Here is an 18,631-nt window from a genome sequence, read left to right on the forward strand (position 1 = left end):
ACTTAATGAAAAACACTTACTGTGTTCATGAGAAACTTGATGCGCCAACTGTTGCCAACACGCGGCTGAATAAAGCGATCTCCTGACTGCAAGTAAGGACAAGATGTCGGTAACATTGCAGTTTGAAGTACAAAACAAGTAACGCACTCCTTCCCAACTTAAGAATTTCAACTGCAGACAGGAAACAACAGTTAATGACAAAAGAGAATCAGCAAGGCACAGAACACATACTAACCTGAAACACCGACTTCTGTGATCCATGCAGAATCTCCAAATTACACAGATATATAGAGGTGGCGGTAGATGGACTTGCTCTCCTCCTTCCCTACTCCAGACCTTCTCCCACCACCTTCCAACCCACATGGTCCTCAGGTCCTCCTCCAAGACCTGCATCCATCTCTTCCTCGGCCTTCGACGTCTCCTCCTTCCCTCCATTCTTCCCTACTCCACAGCTTCTCCCACCACCTTCCAACACACATGGTCCTCGAAACAAGTGCTTTTGATGATCAGACTATTCTTTAGCCTCTTCCGTGGGTGCATAAGCTGAAACAAAAGACAAGTTTCTGAAGAGTCCTTTGAGCCTTATCTTGCATATTGTCTCCTAAAGGCTCAAAAACCAAATAGCTTCGTTTTTATCCACCCTGCCATGTCCATTCCACCTCACCTACTCCAATGCCACCATGTCCATCCCATACTTCAGCACCTCCATCATTTTTCCTACCTTCATCATAGTTCTAACATTCCATGTGGCCACGGTCAATGTCGCAGTTCGCTTCCGAGTCCGTGAACGTTTGCCAGGTCCATTACCAAATAATCCATCCATCCGAGGCTCTTTTGAGAGTATCCTAACAATATTTGTTTTCCGGGGTGGGGTTGTTAACCCCAAGCCCAAACCCCAACCTGGAGGACCAGGGTATCACTCTTAGTCTGGCTCATCGCCTTAGACCTGTCCAGAATGGGTGACCCTACCAGGAGCCGAAGCTCTGGCCGGCATAGCCCTAAGGGTCATTTGAGCACGCAAGCCTCCTCACCCAGCAAAATTTATTTGCCTTCGACAAGGTGGTGATACCTTCAGGAGGAAACAATTTAACTATTTAATAAAACTAATCTATTTAACAAACCACAAATAATTAAACTATTTAACAAAATCTTAACAAATAAGTTATTTAACAAAATACTAAACAAGAGCAAGAGTGCGCCGCCAGAACCAACCAGACCACTAACATGGCCCCTTTTCAGGGCCCTGATCCATACAACCAAACTCACCTTTCTCTACTTTCTCTCCCTCTCCCACTCTCGCCCACGTGCTACCATTGGTCCACTCCCATGCCTGCTCCCATTGGCTCGGGGCAGGCTACACCTTTCATTTCCCGGCCTATAAACCCAGCACCTCACACCCTATTGGCATATTCATCACCCTGATGACGGAGGCAGTATGACCTCTGAAACGGTGGTTAACATCGACCAGACTACACAGCGCAATAACCCAGAAGACGGATATCAACAATTTAACTATTTAATAAAACTAATCTATTTAACAAACCACAAATAATTAAACTATTTAACAAAATCTTAACAATTAAGTTATTTAACAAAATACTAAACAATTTAACTATTTAAAAATACTAAACTATTTACTAAAACAATTTAACAAAAAAAAAATTCAACTAATTTTCTAAAAACAATATAAGTATTGAATTGAAAACAATTTAACTATTCAATAAAACTAATCTATTTAACAAACCACAAATAATTAAACTATTTAACAAAATCTTAATAATTAAGTTATTTAACAAAATACTAAACAATTTAACTATTTAAAAATACTAAACTATTTACTAAAACAATTTAACAAAAAAATGTTCAACTAATTTTCTAAAAACAATATAAGTATTGAATTGAAAATAATTTAACTATTTATGTAATTGACTATTCTATACTGGTATTGACTTGATATCTTCCAAAATCGAAGCAAATAGATCTTTGTCCATTTCTGGGATCTGGAAAGGAAATAAACATTTGAATCAGAAAATGAACTGGAATAATGGGGAACAAGTATGGAAATACATGCGGCGAATATCTCATGGAAGGCGATCTCTATGGCTGTGGTCACAGTGGCACTAACATCAGTCGTTTCGGCCGACACCCGATGTCGGCCGAACTCGCCCGATCTTTTCAAACCAGTTGGAAGGCACGTGCGTGGTCTCAGTGCAACCGATCTCATCAGCCGATTATAGCAGATGTCAGACGGTGATCGGGCGAATTCAAATCAGTTTGTTTTTTTTGGCCGATGTATGATTCATGTGAGAGATATAAAGATGGACTGTGAAAAATTGATAAGTTTGGTGCAGGAAAGAAGAAGTTTGTGGGATCCGCGATGTGGTCAGTATCATAATAGAGATGTAGCTCGGAAGCTGTGGATTGAGATCGCCACTTCATTGGAAATTACAAGTAAGTATTGAAATTATTAACATACACAGATATACAACCATCACACATTATAATTAATTATTAATTCAACCATCATGCAGTGTGTTAACAATTGAATTGTCATTTCTGAAATAATTAACGTAACCAACAAAGTTTTAAGGTACATTTGTGACAAGAAAATATTGTTTAAATGCATCGCGAATTTCATAAGCTCTCCGTGATGACCGATTGAAACGTCTTGTAGAGTTGGCCTAGTCACTATCATTGTTTTCATGGGTTGCGTTGGTATCTGATAATACAGACTCACTTATTCCTTCTGTATCGATTACGATATTGTGCAATAAGCAAACGCACTTGACAACAGTATCAACGTGACTTGGATGTAATTGTAGTTCCGTCTTGAGGCATCTCTATTTGCTTACTAAGATTCCGAAGGCACATTCGATTGAGCGTCTAACTCTACTCGGGCGATAATTGAAAATCTCAGTTTCGTGGTCATTATTGTTTCCAGTAGGATACGGTCTCATCAAATATTCCTTTAATGGATATCCTTGATCACCAAGCAATACATGAGGCACACTAACATTTGTTCCTGGCAGTGGTTTATTGGGTGGTACGTTGAATGAATTATTTTCCAAATGATGATAGACACCAGTTTCCATGAAAACACCACTATCGCTCCTTCTTCCATGTGCTCCTACATCCACGGTTATAAATTTATATTTAGCGTCTGCGATGCCTTGAAGATGGATGGAGAAAATTTTTTTGTAGTTATAAAACATGGAGCCAGATTTAGGGGGACATTTTATACGGACGTGTTTCCCGTCAATGCTTCCTACACAATCTGGAAAATTCCACAAACGCTCATAATCACTTGCAATCTTCTACTATAAAAATTTGTGATTAGTTGTTGTCGTCAACCAATTTGTCGTCAAAAAATGACGTCATCAACAATATCACCTTATATTTGTTTACTCAGCATTGTTGTGGAACACAACAATACCGAGTAAACAAATAACGCTTCACTACCAAGCCAGTCGCATTATCACTGCTCCAGAAGCAGCACGTCGCATTATTAAAAATTGACCGACATCTAGCCTAAAACATCAGAAAAGTGAAAGAAGGAGTTATCAAGTATTTGAAGTGCCAACTCTAACAACTCCTACAAGGTAAACTGATACTTATTCGATATATTACGATTACGAAAGTATTATGAAAACTGACTTTTGATCGATTTTAAGACGAAGATTTGCAGGGGTGGGGCTGGACGTAAAAAGTTGACTGAACAAAAACTGTTGGCCTCTGAACAGCGACGTAAAGAAGTACAACATCAGACCTATTTAAGAAATAAAGAAACGTGAAAGAAGACTTTCATTGATAAACGAGACCATATTAACGACACACGTAGAAAAACAGACGAAGATTTGCAAAGGTGGGATTGGACGTAGAAAGTTGACTGACCAAGAAGAGTTGGTCTCTGAATAGGGACGCAAAAACTTAAACATCAGACATATTCAACAAATAAAGAAAAGCGAAGGAAGACTTACGTAAAAAAACTTATTCAACAAGAACAGATGAGCAGAAGGAAACAAACGAAGACTTGCAAGGGTGGGGTTGGACGTAGATCCAGGCAATACTTTTAAATGAGAGGCAGGTCAGTAATTGTGTGGTGGGCATTTTCTGTGGCAATAATTAACTGTGAGCGTGTAATTAGTTCTGTGTGATAATTAGGCAAGTACTGGCTTATACCTCACGCCTTGCCAGGTTCTTTTATTCTATAATACGTATTTCTAGATGTGGATACAAAGATTTTAAACGAGTTTAATTTGGCTAAAAATAGGTTCTTGAATCTGCTCAAAAATGTGCAGTGGCGTTGCACTTATATTTTCTTCTGTGTTTCACTTTACTAAATGTTCAGGGAAAGTTATCTTACATCCCAAATAATTCTGCTGGATAAATGTTCCTGGAGTCCTTTGAGATTGCCACCAAACAATTCAAAATCCCAGTTCGTCAATTTGTAGTTTTTGTTTTCAACAGGGACATTGAAAGTGAAAGTACATATTGAAATGAAGCTCAAAAGGACCATTTTAAAGCCAATTCTATTAACAATTACACATAATTAAAAATACACCTACAAAATCATCATGTGCTCGAATGTTCAGATATTTCTTAACTGTATAGTTAAATTGCCATTTTGAATTTTCTCTTAAACACATTTTACTACACCATTTACATAGATTAGTGCTTTCAGAAATTTATGTTGGGCCCAAATAATTGTTGTAATCAAAAGGAGAATTGACACTAACCTCATCGTCAATGAACTGTTGAATTTCAGCATTCTCACTGGCGTCCAAAAATTCTGCAAAACCAAAGTTTTCATCAAGTGTCACAGGAACATTTGTGTCGTCGGCCCCTCTGCCGACGTCACAAATTAAGCTCAGTGAGCTTAGTGGATTAGTGGGCTGCAACGAATTAAACAAAATTCTTGTAACTTAAATTATTGATACGACATTCGATATAATAGTACGACGTCAGAAGACCCTGACAATAAAGAATCAGATGCACATTTATATCCAGAATGATAAAAGTCTCACCCTTGATTGCAGTGAATGTGATGAATATTATGCAGATGCACTCTTCCCAAATGGGATGTGATGAAAATGTGACAGAGGGTTTTGATATAAACCCAACAGAAATGGTTAAGAGCAATAAATGTTTAATTACAGGTGATTTCAGTGCTCAAGTAGGAAATGATGTAATTCTCGTAGGTCAAGTAAAATGGCGACCTGTGTATATTTAATGTCCATATAAATATAAACTACTTGTAACATGTCTTTCCTTTCAACGGCCAGTTTCTTTTTAAAATACAGAATTAATGTTTAAAACTTAGGGCAGAGTTTTAGGGATTTAAATAATGGAATCTGCTAAATAAATTCAACTGCGATGCGTTCTTACAAACAGGGGCAGACTTACTTTCCTACTCACCCCGATAATCCAGAGTTTACAGCAGTCATTTTTCACCTCTGACATTCCTCACTCGTTTGTTTTCCATGTGCAAGCGACAGATGTCAGGCAAGTGCAATGACGACGTCTTACCTTTGATGAAGTGACACGTTCCCTGCCTGTTGTCTCTGCCCGTTGATGTTCACGGACAGGCAGGATACGGGCTCTCCTGGTCTTCGCCCTGCTGATGCGTCGCTTCGCAGACTGGCGTCGCAACATTTTCTTCTGGGCCTTTGTGCGGAGAATCTTCTTTTCGCGGGCCACATTGGGGTTGTAGACATAATCTAAAAACCGAAAGAATGACATTCAGATGACAGCATTCCGTACACGGTTGTTTCTGATCCCGTCATTTGACATCAGAGAAGAAAAATCAGTGACATTCATAAATCATGTATTACAGAACAACAGAAACAATACAATGTATTTTGATCATATCTAATTGCAGAATTAATGTTTAAGTTCCTCCATTTTAATATTATCTTCTGTGTTTCACTTTACTAAATGTTCAGGGAAAGTTATCTTACATCCCAAATAATTCTGCTGGATAAATGTTCCTGGAGTCCTTTGAGATTGCCACCAAACAATTCAAAATCCCAGTTCGTCAATTTGTAGTTTTTGTTTTCAACAGGGACATTGAAAGTGAAAGTACATATTGAAATGAAGCTCAAAAGGACCATTTTAAAGCCAATTCTATTAACAATTACACATAATTAAAAATACACCTACAAAATCATCATGTGCTCGAATGTTCAGATATTTCTTAACTGTATAGTTAAATTGCCATTTTGAATTTTCTCTTAAACACATTTTACTACACCATTTACATAGATTAGTGCTTTCAGAAATTTATGTTGGGCCCAAATAATTGTTGTAATCAAAAGGAGAATTGACACTAACCTCATCGTCAATGAACTGTTGAATTTCAGCATTCTCACTGGCGTCCAAAAATCCTGCCAAACCAAAGTTTTCATCAAGTGTCACAGGAACATTTGTGTCGTCGGCCCCTCTGCCGACGTCACAAATTAAGCTCAGTGAGCTTAGAGGATTAGTGGGCTGCAACGAATTAAACAAAATTCTTGTAACTTAAATTATTGATACGACATTCGATATAATAGTACGACGTCAGAAGACCCTGACAATAAAGAATCAGATGCACATTTATATCCAGAATGATAAAAGTCTCAGCCTTGATTGCAGTGAACGTGATGAATATTATGCAGATGCACTCGTCCCAAATGGGATGTGATGAAAATGTGACAGAGGGTTTTGATATAAACCCAACAGAAATGGTTAAGAGCAATAAATGTTTAATTACAGGTGATTTCAGTGCTCAAGTAGGAAATGATGTAATTCTCGTAGGTCAAGTAAAATGGCGACCTGTGTATATTTAATGTCCATATAAATATAAACTACTTGTAACATGTCTTTCCTTTCAACGGCCAGTTTCTTTTTAAAATACAGAATTAATGTTTAAAACTTAGGGCAGAGTTTTAGGGATTTAAATAGTGGAATCTGCTAAATAAATTCAACTGCGATGCGTTCTTACAAACAGGGGCAGACTTACTTTCCTACTCACCCCGATAATCCAGAGTTTACAGCAGTCATTTTTCACCTCTGACATTCCTCACTCGTTTGTTTTCCATGTGCAAGCGACAGATGTCAGGCAAGTGCAATGACGACGTCTTACCTTTGATGAAGTGACACGTTCCCTGCCTGTTGTCTCTGCCCGTTGATGTTCACGGACAGGCAGGATACGGGCTCTCCTGGTCTTCGCCCTGCTGATGCGTCGCTTCGCAGACTGGCGTCGCAACATTTTCTTCTGGGCCTTTGTGCGAAGAATCTTCTTTTCGCGGGCCACATTGGGGTTGTAGACATAATCTAAAAACCGAAAGAATGACATTCAGATGACAGCATTCCGTACACGGTTGTTTCTGATCCCGTCATTTGACATCAGAGAAGAAAAATCAGTGACATTCATAAATCATGTATTACAGAACAACAGAAACAATACAATGTATTTTGATCATATCTAATTGCAGAATTAAATGTTTAAGTTACTCCATTTTAATATTATAACATCTCGATGCATTTCGATATCTGGGTTCTGTTGCCTTGACTCATAAGTAGATGAAAACGTTTTGGAGAAACTGTCTCCAGCTTTCCTCAGCTTTCTCGTCGTCTAATATAAATATCTCCATTTCCCCGCATAGCACTACAGCCCTGAAGATTGTGAAAGTACCTTTCTCCGAAACTTTGCATCTACTTATTCGCCATGAAAACTCCTGATAATACAAAATTAATATTTCCATTACAAATATTAAAATGAAGCAAACATTAATAACACTTTACAGTCAGGTCTTCCGTGTTACGTACTGCCTCAGTATCGAGGTTGAAGTCTCTTCAACTGGTACACACCCACATGACTTTGAGGCTTTCACGGCGGTGGGAATGAGGATGATGATTATATTCTGGATTTTGGTGCAGTGTAGACGTAGCAGGAAAACAAAAAATACATAAGCCGTCTGTACCTTTGCTGATTATTACCACTCCAGCTATGATCGACTCAAATCATAAAGCATGTTACTGAAGAATAAAGACTCAGCAACAGGTCAGTCAATCCCAAATATATATGAATCAGTGATGTCTCTCAAAATTCTCGGGTACATTTTTTGGAAGTTTTCTGACGTATAAGAGAGCTGCTGCTTATTGACATTAAAAGAGAATTACTTACCAGGATATTTCTTCCTATGCTCTTCATCCGCCTGGCGGGCTCGAGCAAAATACTCTTCTTTGTCCTTCTTATGAATTGTTCTCCACATACAGCCAAGTCTGCAAATAGAAAAAGTGAAACTTGTAAGAATACAGGCAGGTTGCAGGACGAACATCAAGGGTTGCAGCTGGGTAAAGGCAAAGGCAGTGGTGTTTGAGAGCGCGCAAAATGTTTCACTTGTTCTCGACGATCAGAACATTTTCAGTAAATGGAAATAAGATATCCAATTTCAAATTCACCTCATGCATACTCTGCCCACTGTGCATTGTAGTGAAGGACGATGACATTGTGAAGCAGTTCAAGACGATTATTCCTAATTGCATGACGTAAGTTATTCTGCAGAGAGGACATTTCCGACGCAGATCGGCAAGATTTGAAGATGGTGAAGCTGATGGTATTCGCCGTCTTCCTCGTCGTTGGCAGCGAGTACTTGATACACTCGGACACTACTTTGAAGGTTGCGAGTCTTAATGTAAGAATTGTGATTTAACTCACACTGATTTTCTTAATCACAATTGAATTTTTCGAGGATTAAAGAACGAAAAAAAGGTCATTCCGTAATGTGTCATTTTTTCTTGCCTACTATACCTACAACCATTCACACCTACCTGATCTGACTACGCCAATCGGAGGAGTATATCGTGCCCTTTCATATGTATATTTTGGACTTACTTCAATATAACGTGTTTGTCCCCAAAAAATTAGTTGTCATGACTTTTTAAGCAACCCTCGTTCCAACCACGTTAAGTACAGTAGGGCACCGCATACATACATACATACATCTTTATTACATTCCATGGATCTATAAGTTAGTCAGATGACAATAGGATGTAGAATAAGTCATAATAATACAATACATGTTATACAAATACAAGTCATATAAATGTCACAAAAATACAAACAAAGGATAAATTACGACTTACTTGTAGACATTAGGCATATACGGCGGGTTAGGGACCAGACCCCCGCCATACTGCGAAAATCGGATTTAGGCCTTTTCTCACTTGTAAATGCATATCAAAGCCTAATAAGATGTTTACACTATCATATAACAACTGCACAATAGTAATAGGCATAAGATAACGATATGAATGTAAAATGGATATCAGAAGTACACACATTGCTTACCTTAAATTAATTTAAAATACCTTAAAATATTTGTAATTACACCGTAAAAACACAAAAATATTATATAGTTATACAGTGTGTAATAACTTCGAAAAATTGCCAGAAATACAGACGCGGAGCATACAAACGTTAGACGAGAAAATGGCTGCGGACGCACTTCTGACTCAGCTGTTAAACACGTGGGGCCCCACTGTATATATATATATATAAGCAATTGAAAAGCTCCATATCACCGGAGCGCCAAAAAGTAGTGCCAACCGTACTTTACTCACGTAGAAATACGTCAACCACCTCATCTATCGAACAAATGTACAGCCTACACGGTTTATAGTTGGTCACAGAACAGGATACCATCTTGAACAGCAGTTCCGTTTCTCGCCGAGGTATGGTATGTAAGGTGACTATTCCTGATAACTGGCCAGTTAATGTAACCGAAAGATAGGTTCCATTCTGTTCAGAAACTTTACTCTGCTATCTAAAGTTGCACAATTAAAACATACAATATCTTGATTTAGCCCATTCCTTTTCTTTGGGTGTCAAGGTTGATGTACACTAACGGAGGAATGTGGACTGAGGGTGTTTGAGAATATTTGGACCCAAATGTGCCAAAATGCTAGGATGCTGGAGAAGGTTGCATTCTTTATGCAACCTTCTCCAGCATCCTAGCAGGGCCTGTAGCCCCCATTGGGAAGATAGTCTTGGTAGGCAAACCAAATGGAAAGAGACCACTAGGCAGACCTAGATAAGGATGGAATGGCATGGACTGGATTCATATGGCTCAAAATTCAGACCAGTGGCAGGCCCTTCTAAACATGGTTATAAGCCTTCAAGTTCCATTAAGTGTTTGGAATTTCCTGAGTGACTGTTGGCTTCTCAGTAAGGACTCAACTTTTTGGAGTAAGTAAGAGGAGGGATACATGATGTGGCTAAAGATGCTGCCAACGCTTACGTAAAAATGACTAGGAGATGTACAGGAGAGAGATATTTAAGGAAATTCTTTATTCATGTATGTGGATTTAGAAGAAAAAAACATAATAGTTGCAGAACTTTTTTTACATTACACAAAAGCTGTTTCTTTTTAAGGAGTGTATGTGTTCAGGTTGGACACATGTTTTGAGAACCACCTTCATTCTCCTCAGAGTACTCTGTATTCTCAAACCGTTGGTGTTTACTCCAGTAAACAAACTACATGGGTAGTAGCCCTAGAATTCATTATAGGTCAGTCAATGTTGAACATAACATAAAGTCATAAAAACATGTTCCTAATTTATATTTGTGTTATGTTGTCAATTATCTTCAATTTTTTAAATTGTTTCCCAAGTGACAGCATTATGGAAATAAAAAGTACAGTGGAATGCGATTCATGTAAAAGATTTTGTGATATAATGTCATCTTTTACCAAAAAAGGCACAAGCTAAATACGCTCATCAGAAACCTCAAATAATAGGTCTGCTGAATTTGAATGGCTTTGAAAACAATTTGTCTTTCACATATGCCCTGCACATTAAATTATTAAAAAGTAATTGTCCTGAAGTACATTTTGTATAGAAACTTACCTCACACTAATGTGCTTATTTTTTTCCCCAGGATACAGGGCAGCCAGTGTCTTTCGCCAATCATTGGCGAAGACCAGGAAGGCGTTTGGGGGGCGCGTGATTTTTCTGCGCCTGTCCTACGTGTCTCTTATCTTGGTCTGAATCTGTGATCTTCAAATTTCCTGAAAGAAAAGTGGAATCCATATATAACATAGTGTAAAACCTATAAGAATCAGAATATGGTCAACAGTATAATAGAACATGGCTGTCTCCAACGTACGTGGCCCTGCAGATCACTGAAGAGTTACAGACATACAAATCTTGCTGTGTTAACATATCTGAATGAGGTCTCACTAACATCCGTATAACAGAGAATATCTGAACTGTGAGTAAGAGACAAGAGTTTTGTGTTTCAAATGACTGGCCAGTTTCTGTATTCGTCAGCCATAACGAATACATTTCCTAGTATTATTACAGTAGTATTCAGGTAATAAAACATGCATTGATGCACACAGTACTCTGAAAAAATTATTCCTTGGATGACATTTTACAGAAAAAAGACCAATTTCCTCTTGCAGTCCTACTGACATAAATTTGAATAGTTTATTTTACAAGCTCCCTCAACTGCAGCCATTAAGTACTGCACCATATGAACATATTTCATAGGTCCCTTTTCACCACATATGACGCCTCCTCTGGTTGAAGATTGAGGAGGATGTGGCCCTCAAATATAAAAGTAGATGCAAATAAGCAGTCATAGGCAGCCAAAAATAGCGGTCCTTGACTTTATGTTGGATGGGCATTTATAATCTGTCACTGTAATGATCACACAGTGTTTTTACTCGGTGTTTCAAAACAATTAAGATTATTAGAATTGACTATATTTAATTCCACAGATCAGTTACAACCACCAGATGATTTTGTAGATGTAGAGAAACACTACAAGGTTCTTCTATGTCTTTAGTATATGCACCACAATGTACACAACAAATGGCTAGCGATGTTGATTTTTCTCCCATGTGCTTTGTAGCATTGTTTCATAGACTAGAAGAGCCACACTCATTTGGCCTCGTAGCTCTGGCAAGGACTGGCATTGGTGGTCTGTAGATGCACACATTGATGACAAAGATGATTAATATATGACAATTCAGACACTATCCCACTGTAGTAATATCTGTGTCTAAATTAGGCCAACTTAATATTAGGTAATAATAATAGGTAATGAAATATTAAAGAAACAGTTGGTGGTGTCACAACAGAATTTTTACAAAATTAAATGTTTTCTAGTAATGCCCATTTATAGTATTGTTTAAAGAACAGAACCTAATGGATGTTGGTGTGAGCTCATCATCTTATCATAAGATTTTTTGAATATATTTTGCCTCATTCTGTCCAAAAATTGATAGTACTGACAATGGTAGAGATGAGAAATGCACAAATACATGCAATTTTAGTTGGAAACCTTAAGGAAAGTGACCTCGTGGAAGTGGGAGGATAATGAAAATGAATTGTAAATAGTATTATTGAATTTCTCTGGCTCACGTTACTGTCCAGGGGTGGGCTGTTGGTAAATGGCAACAAACATTTTGATTCCATAAGAGCAACTGTTCCTGATTTATAAGGAAGCTTTTCAAGAGTTGTGTAACTAAAATATGTTGAATGCACACATTTACAAATTTTGAATAGACACGATTTTTATATTTCAGTATTTTCTGTCTATCTGATAAGTTATTTCCATAAAGCAACTAACTTATTAGTTTTGGTGTATCTGATGCAAGTAACAGTGTCCCAACAACAGTACTTGCTAATTTTTCCTTCCATCCAACTTGTTTTCGTTTCTTGGTAGAAATTTGACGTAAGAGATGAGTCAAATTTTATGTAGTTACTTGTGGATCAACCCCTCTGTCAAAAGTCTTATGATAGTCATAAATGATACTTTTATTATACTAATGCAATCTCAACTTATTTTAATTTAAGGTCACATTATGGAGGTAGGAGTCCCAAAATATTTAGGGAATAGGCTTATGTATATAGAATGAGAAAAAACAAACAGATGTACATGGAGGTCAAGTCTTTTTTGTTAGAATATATAAATTAATGCCATCAGAATAGATGGACGGTTTGATATGCCCAAATTTTAACAATGGGGATGAGTATCATTGTAATAATTATGGAGGTATTACCCTGTTAATTGTGACATACAAAATTCTATTATATATTATTCTTTAAAGACTTATTACATACATCAATGAGATGTGGATTTTGACCAATGCATCATGACCAAATACTTGTGATGAGGCAAGCAATGGGAGTGACGTTCATTTTACAAATACGAATATTATTGGTGCTACAAGCATACAAGTTAATCCCTCTCCAAATAATGAGTCAGGCAATAAGGTTATACTGTACTTTGATGTAAATTATATAGAATTATTTCTTGCATTTCAGTACTGCATAAATTACATAAATATATAATGTATTTTACAGGCCTACTATGTGCTTTAATTTACTGCTCAAATACTTTCATTAACGTTGATGTTAATTTGCATTAATGCAGACGATATGGTCGGATACGATTACCTTATATTTGGTTTTACGTATTATAAGACGGAGTACATTTCACATGTTTTCAGCTAATATTAAATGTCTCTTTAAATTATAATTATTGTGATGTTAAAATTTAAAACAACATTTACATCATCTTTAATGTCCATGTACTTAACATGTTTGGTATTTGCATCTAACACTAAACCTTCCATTTTCACTCATCAATTTATTATCCAGCTATAACTGGATGATGGATGTTACCGTAATAAGGCGAATTATCCTTAAAATGACAACTATTTTTCAGAAAATCAAACAACACTCACCAGTCCTTGTAGCAAGATGTTCCGTCCGTTTGCATTTGAATGTATTTTTACATCACACCAATCACAGCGATGCTCAAGCATCCAATAAGAGTCGAGTACTAATAAAAAGCAGGATTTAAACTAATCTTGGTAATTAATGTATATAAAATATATTTTAAGTTAATATTAGATGTCTCCTTAAATTCGAAATTTTGTGATGATAAAATTTAAAACAACAATTACGTCATCTTTAATATCCATGTTGTTACTACTAAATATTATAATAAGGTAGCGGATGCACTCTATGGAGTACTCTAATTACTATAAGCAGAGGAGAGCACTTGCTCGTTGCGCCATCTTTCGCGAATTGATGAACTTCTTCCGGTTTTGGTAGTTCTATCAATCATTTGAATTGGCATTGTGATCGGCTTTTCTCCCGGGTTCTTCAAAAGTGACGTTTTAGACTCCCACATTTCTGCGGTTGTATGTTGAGGAAGCAATAAAGGAAAACTGAAAGAGAAGTTCAGGACAGTAATAAAGGATCAAGGGGAAAGGATAGCAATGTTAAGGTTCACTGATGATATTGCCCTTTTGGCTGAAAAGAAAGAAGATTTAGAAAAATTATTGAATGGTATGAATAGATTATTCAGTGAGCAATTCGGCTTAAGGACAAACAAAATCAAGACAAAAGTTATGAGGAGCAGCAGAAATGAGAATAATGATCCTTTAAGTATCAAAATTGGGAAAGACACAGTAGAAGAATTGAAGGAATTCTGTTATTTAGGAAGCAAAATCACAAAAGATGGATGAAGCAAGGAAGACATTAAAAGCAGATTAGCACAAGCAAAAAAGAGCCTTCTTCAAAAAGAGAAGTCTAGTAGTGTCAAACATTGACCCAGAATTAAGAAAGATTTTTCTGAAATTATATGTTTGGAGCACAGCGCTATCAGGAATCGAAACACGGTCAGTGGTAAAGCCAGAAAAAAGAAGGATAAAATCATTTGAAATGTGGTGCTATGGAAGGATGTTGAAAATTAAGTGGACTGATAAAGTACGAAATGAGCTGTTCTTAGACAGGATAGGGAATGAAGAAGTCTATGGAAAAATCTTACCAGAAGAAGAGATAGGATGGTGGGACACATTCTGAGGCACCCAGGATTGGTTAATTTAGTAATGGAAGGAACAGTTGAAGGGAATAATTGTAGGGGTAGACAAAGATTGGAATATGTGACGCAGATTTTTGAGGATGTGGGCTGTAAAAAATATGTGGAAATGAAGAGACTGGCGCAAGATAGGCAAAAATGGAGGACCAGTCAATAGACTGATGACAAACAAACAATAGTCAATGCAGTTATGCCCATAATTGGGAAGTTTAATCTTGAAATGGTATTTAGGGTTAGAGTGTGCACTCTGATACTCCAGAGATCAAAGCAAGTTGCTTGCGCTTCTAAATGTCTTATAAGGGAGTAGTCCAGTTAGTCAAGTCAAAAGGCACTGATAAGCCTCTGAAAGACTTGATAAATCACTCATGCAATAAATAAATAAATATATAACATTAATTCTATGTAGGAACTAAGAAGCATAGGATGCAGATCAACATAACAAGACAGGCTTGGTAATGATGTTGCACGTTTCTGAGACAATTATATTGCAAATATTTGTAGATAGTTTTATCATATGCGTTTTGTCAACTCTGGTTGTTTTGTGATATATGTGAGAGACATTTCTTAAGTCTTCCACATTCTTACCAGCGCCTAGTCCACCAGGAAATACTGCAGTGCTGATAGACATGTGCTGTCATGTGTGAATTTTCACTGCACACTCAAATTTTGGACACATTTTGTGCACCCTTGTACAGTGTTTTGGCAGCTCATTTTTTGGTGCAATTATTACTAGATGGCATGTGTTCTGTAAATTATAAAAATTTGAGGGTAGGCTATGATCTGACCAATTGGACTATTCCCTTGTAAGGAAAATAATGTTAATTTATATACCTCTAAATTGAGATCTTATGCCAGTTAGTGTGCAAATATAAGTGTAAATATCATATCTGATATTGGATCATTGTCCCATTTTGTAAAGGAATTAGTAAAGTTTTGTACCAGAGAAGACTCAAATATCAATTTCTTGCAGCCTGTTATGTTTAAAGGAACAAACTTTGTCACATACAATGTATCATCATCATTTCTGGGCATCAAGTTTCAGTCATTCTGGACAATCTTTAGTCCATAAAATTAAGTTTAGATTCAAAAATTAAAAATTACAAGTTGTATTAATGTAAGTGCATATAAAACCAAATAACACACAGTCATATAATTAAACATATAAATTTGTAATCATAAGTTCAGTTATTCAAAATAATTACCTATAGACCATATTCAAATAATAATCTACAGCACAATATGTGTGTATTCATTTTGTAGCGTGTTTCTAGGAGTCGCCATCTGACGGATGTCAGCGGTGTGTGTGTAGTGTAGAGTATTGTATTGGAGACTGTAATGTTGGACGTGTGTCCTTCAGACTGTCTCCTGCGCAAGAAGGGATCAAGAAATGTATACACACTTATTGTGTCCCAGAGTGCCAACAATTGTGCATGCCTCCATGTGAATAAATTTATAATATTGTGTTAATTGTCAGACCACAGATTGCAATTTTAAACTTACTTTTTCAATTCTTATAATGCAAAATTCTTGACAATGGAAAGTTGCATACAACTCTGTTTCACAACAAAAAATGTTCCCATAAGGGCCTGGAGATGATGAGTGTATGAAACGTGCCCAGATTTAATTTTAGATTGTTAATAATACAAAATATATTGTGTGCTGGAATCTTTGTTCTTTTACAGACTCAGTATTTGTTACAAATGGACTACTACAAGCTACATCTGATATGTATTGAATGTGGAAGTTTAAAATCTATAGTGACATTTATGCAGAATGCAGCAATTTCAAGCCGACATTTTTTAAAGGGATAGCATGAACAGATTTTTTTCATTTCTCTTTTTTCAACTCTCCCTTCATTAGACTCAAGAATCCTTCAGCTTTACAGAATTCTATTTAAAAATTTTCGTGTGAATACAAATCCATACATGTTTATCCCTGTTGACTAGTTGACAAGGAAGGTGTGTAGGAATATCTGAACCTCTTCTGTGATTGTACAAAATAAAATCACAAACAGTCTTTTACCTTACAAATTATTAAGCCCATTATTATGCCCTATCCGTTTCTATCCTAGGCCCAATTATCCTCATCAATGCCCTCTTCTCCTCAAAGTGAGAGACCATGGTTTTGCACCCAAATTACTGTTTTTTATATTAATCTTTATGTTCTTGGAAATCAAACAGGAAGACAAAATATTTTGAACTGAGAAGTAGCAAGCATTTCTGTAATCCAATCTCACTCCTAATTTCCTTGTGAATATTATTTTCTTTTGTTATTGCTGATCCAAAATATTTGAACTCTGTCACACTTTCAAAGGGTTAGCTGCTACAGAAGATGTGTGCTTTGGGTGTGGGGGTTTGTCAGAGGCCAGACTGGTGCACATACATACATCTTTATTATATTCCATGGATCCATAAGTTAGTCAGATGACAATAGGATGTAGAATAAGTCATAATAATACAATACATGTTATACAAATACAAATCATACTATTATATAATTGTCACAAATACAAAGTGTTCACATAAAGTAGAGATAAGTTACAAATAAATCCACCCATTATATACGATAGATTAATTACGACTTACTTGTAAACATTAGAAATTCATCGACAGAGTAAAAGGAGTGTGTAATTAAGTATCTTTTCAATGCTAGTTTAAATTGTGCCTTTTTATTTACATGGCTGTGTCTGAACCTTGAGTGATAGAAGAATGTAACTTTCAATCAGGACAGTGTTTTCTTTCATCTGTATTAAATTTTGTATTATTTATTGCAACACTTCATGAACCATTTTTCTTGTGAATTCATACTGCTTTACAGGACTCTGAATATAAAACACGAAATCTAATCAGAGTCTAAAGTATTTTGGTGATTGTGCATTATAATGTGCACATTGTCCATCTTCTGAATTATTAAATACTAAGACCACAGTGTCTGGAAGCTGAATTCTGCTCTAATCTTCCAGTATTGAAGAGGGAGGATATAATTCTTTTTTTTTTCTAATCTGGAGCAGGTCTTAGGCAGGAGGGCCAACAGATAGGATTTCTATCCCCTTTTGCTTTTGTATCTGATGACAGAAGCAGAATCCAGTTTTTCAGAATAGTTTAGTTTATAATTTGGATGATGGAGTAAGTAAAAAAGAATAATTTTACATATTTTAATGCACCATTATCAGGAAACTTCAGACTTTGTTTAGATTTTGTGTTTAATTCATAACTTTATATAGCAGTGTAAATTCACAAAAAAAAGATTCTTGTGGGATTATGTTAACTGAAAAATTGATAATACAATTTTAAGCATGCAGGAGAATGTCATAATGTTTAAACACAATGTCATACAAAGAACAGGAACAATTCACAAAATCTGATATGAGTCACTTGATCACCATCCCCTTCACTATGTAACATTCACTTCCCACTGCAAAGAAACCAATTTCTCAATGTTACAAAGATCTGTTGGTTGTTGTTGTTGTGTAAGGAAATAATCATTTTGTAATCCGAGAATAATATGAAACCCATAAATATAATCGGTGGGTAAAATGCTTGAGACACTATTACAACTCTAATTTTTGAGGGCTGATATCAGAGCAGTGACTACAAGAGTAAATTGTTAATTGACTTAAGTGTAATGTGTTCTAAATAAAGTCAGCATAGCTTTAGAATTACAATTAGACTTTATTTACATTGAATATATCTCTGTTCCAAGATAAATTTTGAACACTGCATCAGTAGTCAAACGCCTTTAGATAGTATGTGC

The 18,631-nt window shown here is 36.3% G+C and overlaps 1 protein-coding gene and 2 long non-coding RNA genes across 6 annotated transcripts; 2 read left to right on the top strand and 1 right to left on the bottom strand.

Annotated features, from left to right (window-relative positions):
* Nucleotides 1-20: 20 nt before the first annotated feature.
* LOC110840770 (uncharacterized) lies at nucleotides 21-10,970 on the bottom strand. 4 transcript variants are annotated; one of them, XM_087358854.1, is made up of 9 exons: nucleotides 10,888-10,970; nucleotides 8,165-8,262; nucleotides 7,121-7,311; nucleotides 6,331-6,486; nucleotides 5,527-5,717; nucleotides 4,737-4,892; nucleotides 1,267-2,000; nucleotides 236-543; nucleotides 21-86 (listed from the first exon to the last, which is right to left on the bottom strand). In XM_087358854.1, exons 2-6 carry the CDS (start codon nucleotides 8,250-8,252, stop codon nucleotides 4,877-4,879), a joined length of 642 nt encoding a protein of 213 aa, XP_087214980.1. In that variant the 5' UTR covers nucleotides 8,253-8,262; nucleotides 10,888-10,970; the 3' UTR covers nucleotides 21-86; nucleotides 236-543; nucleotides 1,267-2,000; nucleotides 4,737-4,876. The 4 variants fall into 4 exon arrangements, with proteins under 4 accessions (XP_087214980.1, XP_087214981.1, XP_087214978.1 ...); XM_087358855.1 differs by lacking the exon at nucleotides 10,888-10,970 and adding an exon at nucleotides 9,332-9,488; XM_087358852.1 differs by lacking the exon at nucleotides 10,888-10,970 and adding an exon at nucleotides 8,443-9,291.
* Nucleotides 3,475-7,509, top strand: LOC147872170 (uncharacterized). The gene is made up of 2 exons (XR_015537897.1): nucleotides 3,475-3,599; nucleotides 5,490-7,509. It is a non-coding gene; the product is annotated as an uncharacterized LOC147872170 (long non-coding RNA).
* Nucleotides 9,596-16,894, top strand: LOC147872171 (uncharacterized). Its single transcript, XR_015537893.1, has 3 exons — nucleotides 9,596-9,728; nucleotides 10,919-13,865; nucleotides 16,561-16,894. It is a non-coding gene; the product is annotated as an uncharacterized LOC147872171 (long non-coding RNA).
* Nucleotides 16,895-18,631: the final 1,737 nt, after the last annotated feature.

The sequence above is a fragment of the Zootermopsis nevadensis genome, unplaced genomic scaffold, assembly GCF_977971745.1.
Source record: "Zootermopsis nevadensis isolate Lab colony 2312 unplaced genomic scaffold, Znev_1.0 Znev_ptg000030l, whole genome shotgun sequence".
Classification (NCBI taxonomy): domain Eukaryota; kingdom Metazoa; phylum Arthropoda; class Insecta; order Blattodea; family Termopsidae; genus Zootermopsis; species Zootermopsis nevadensis.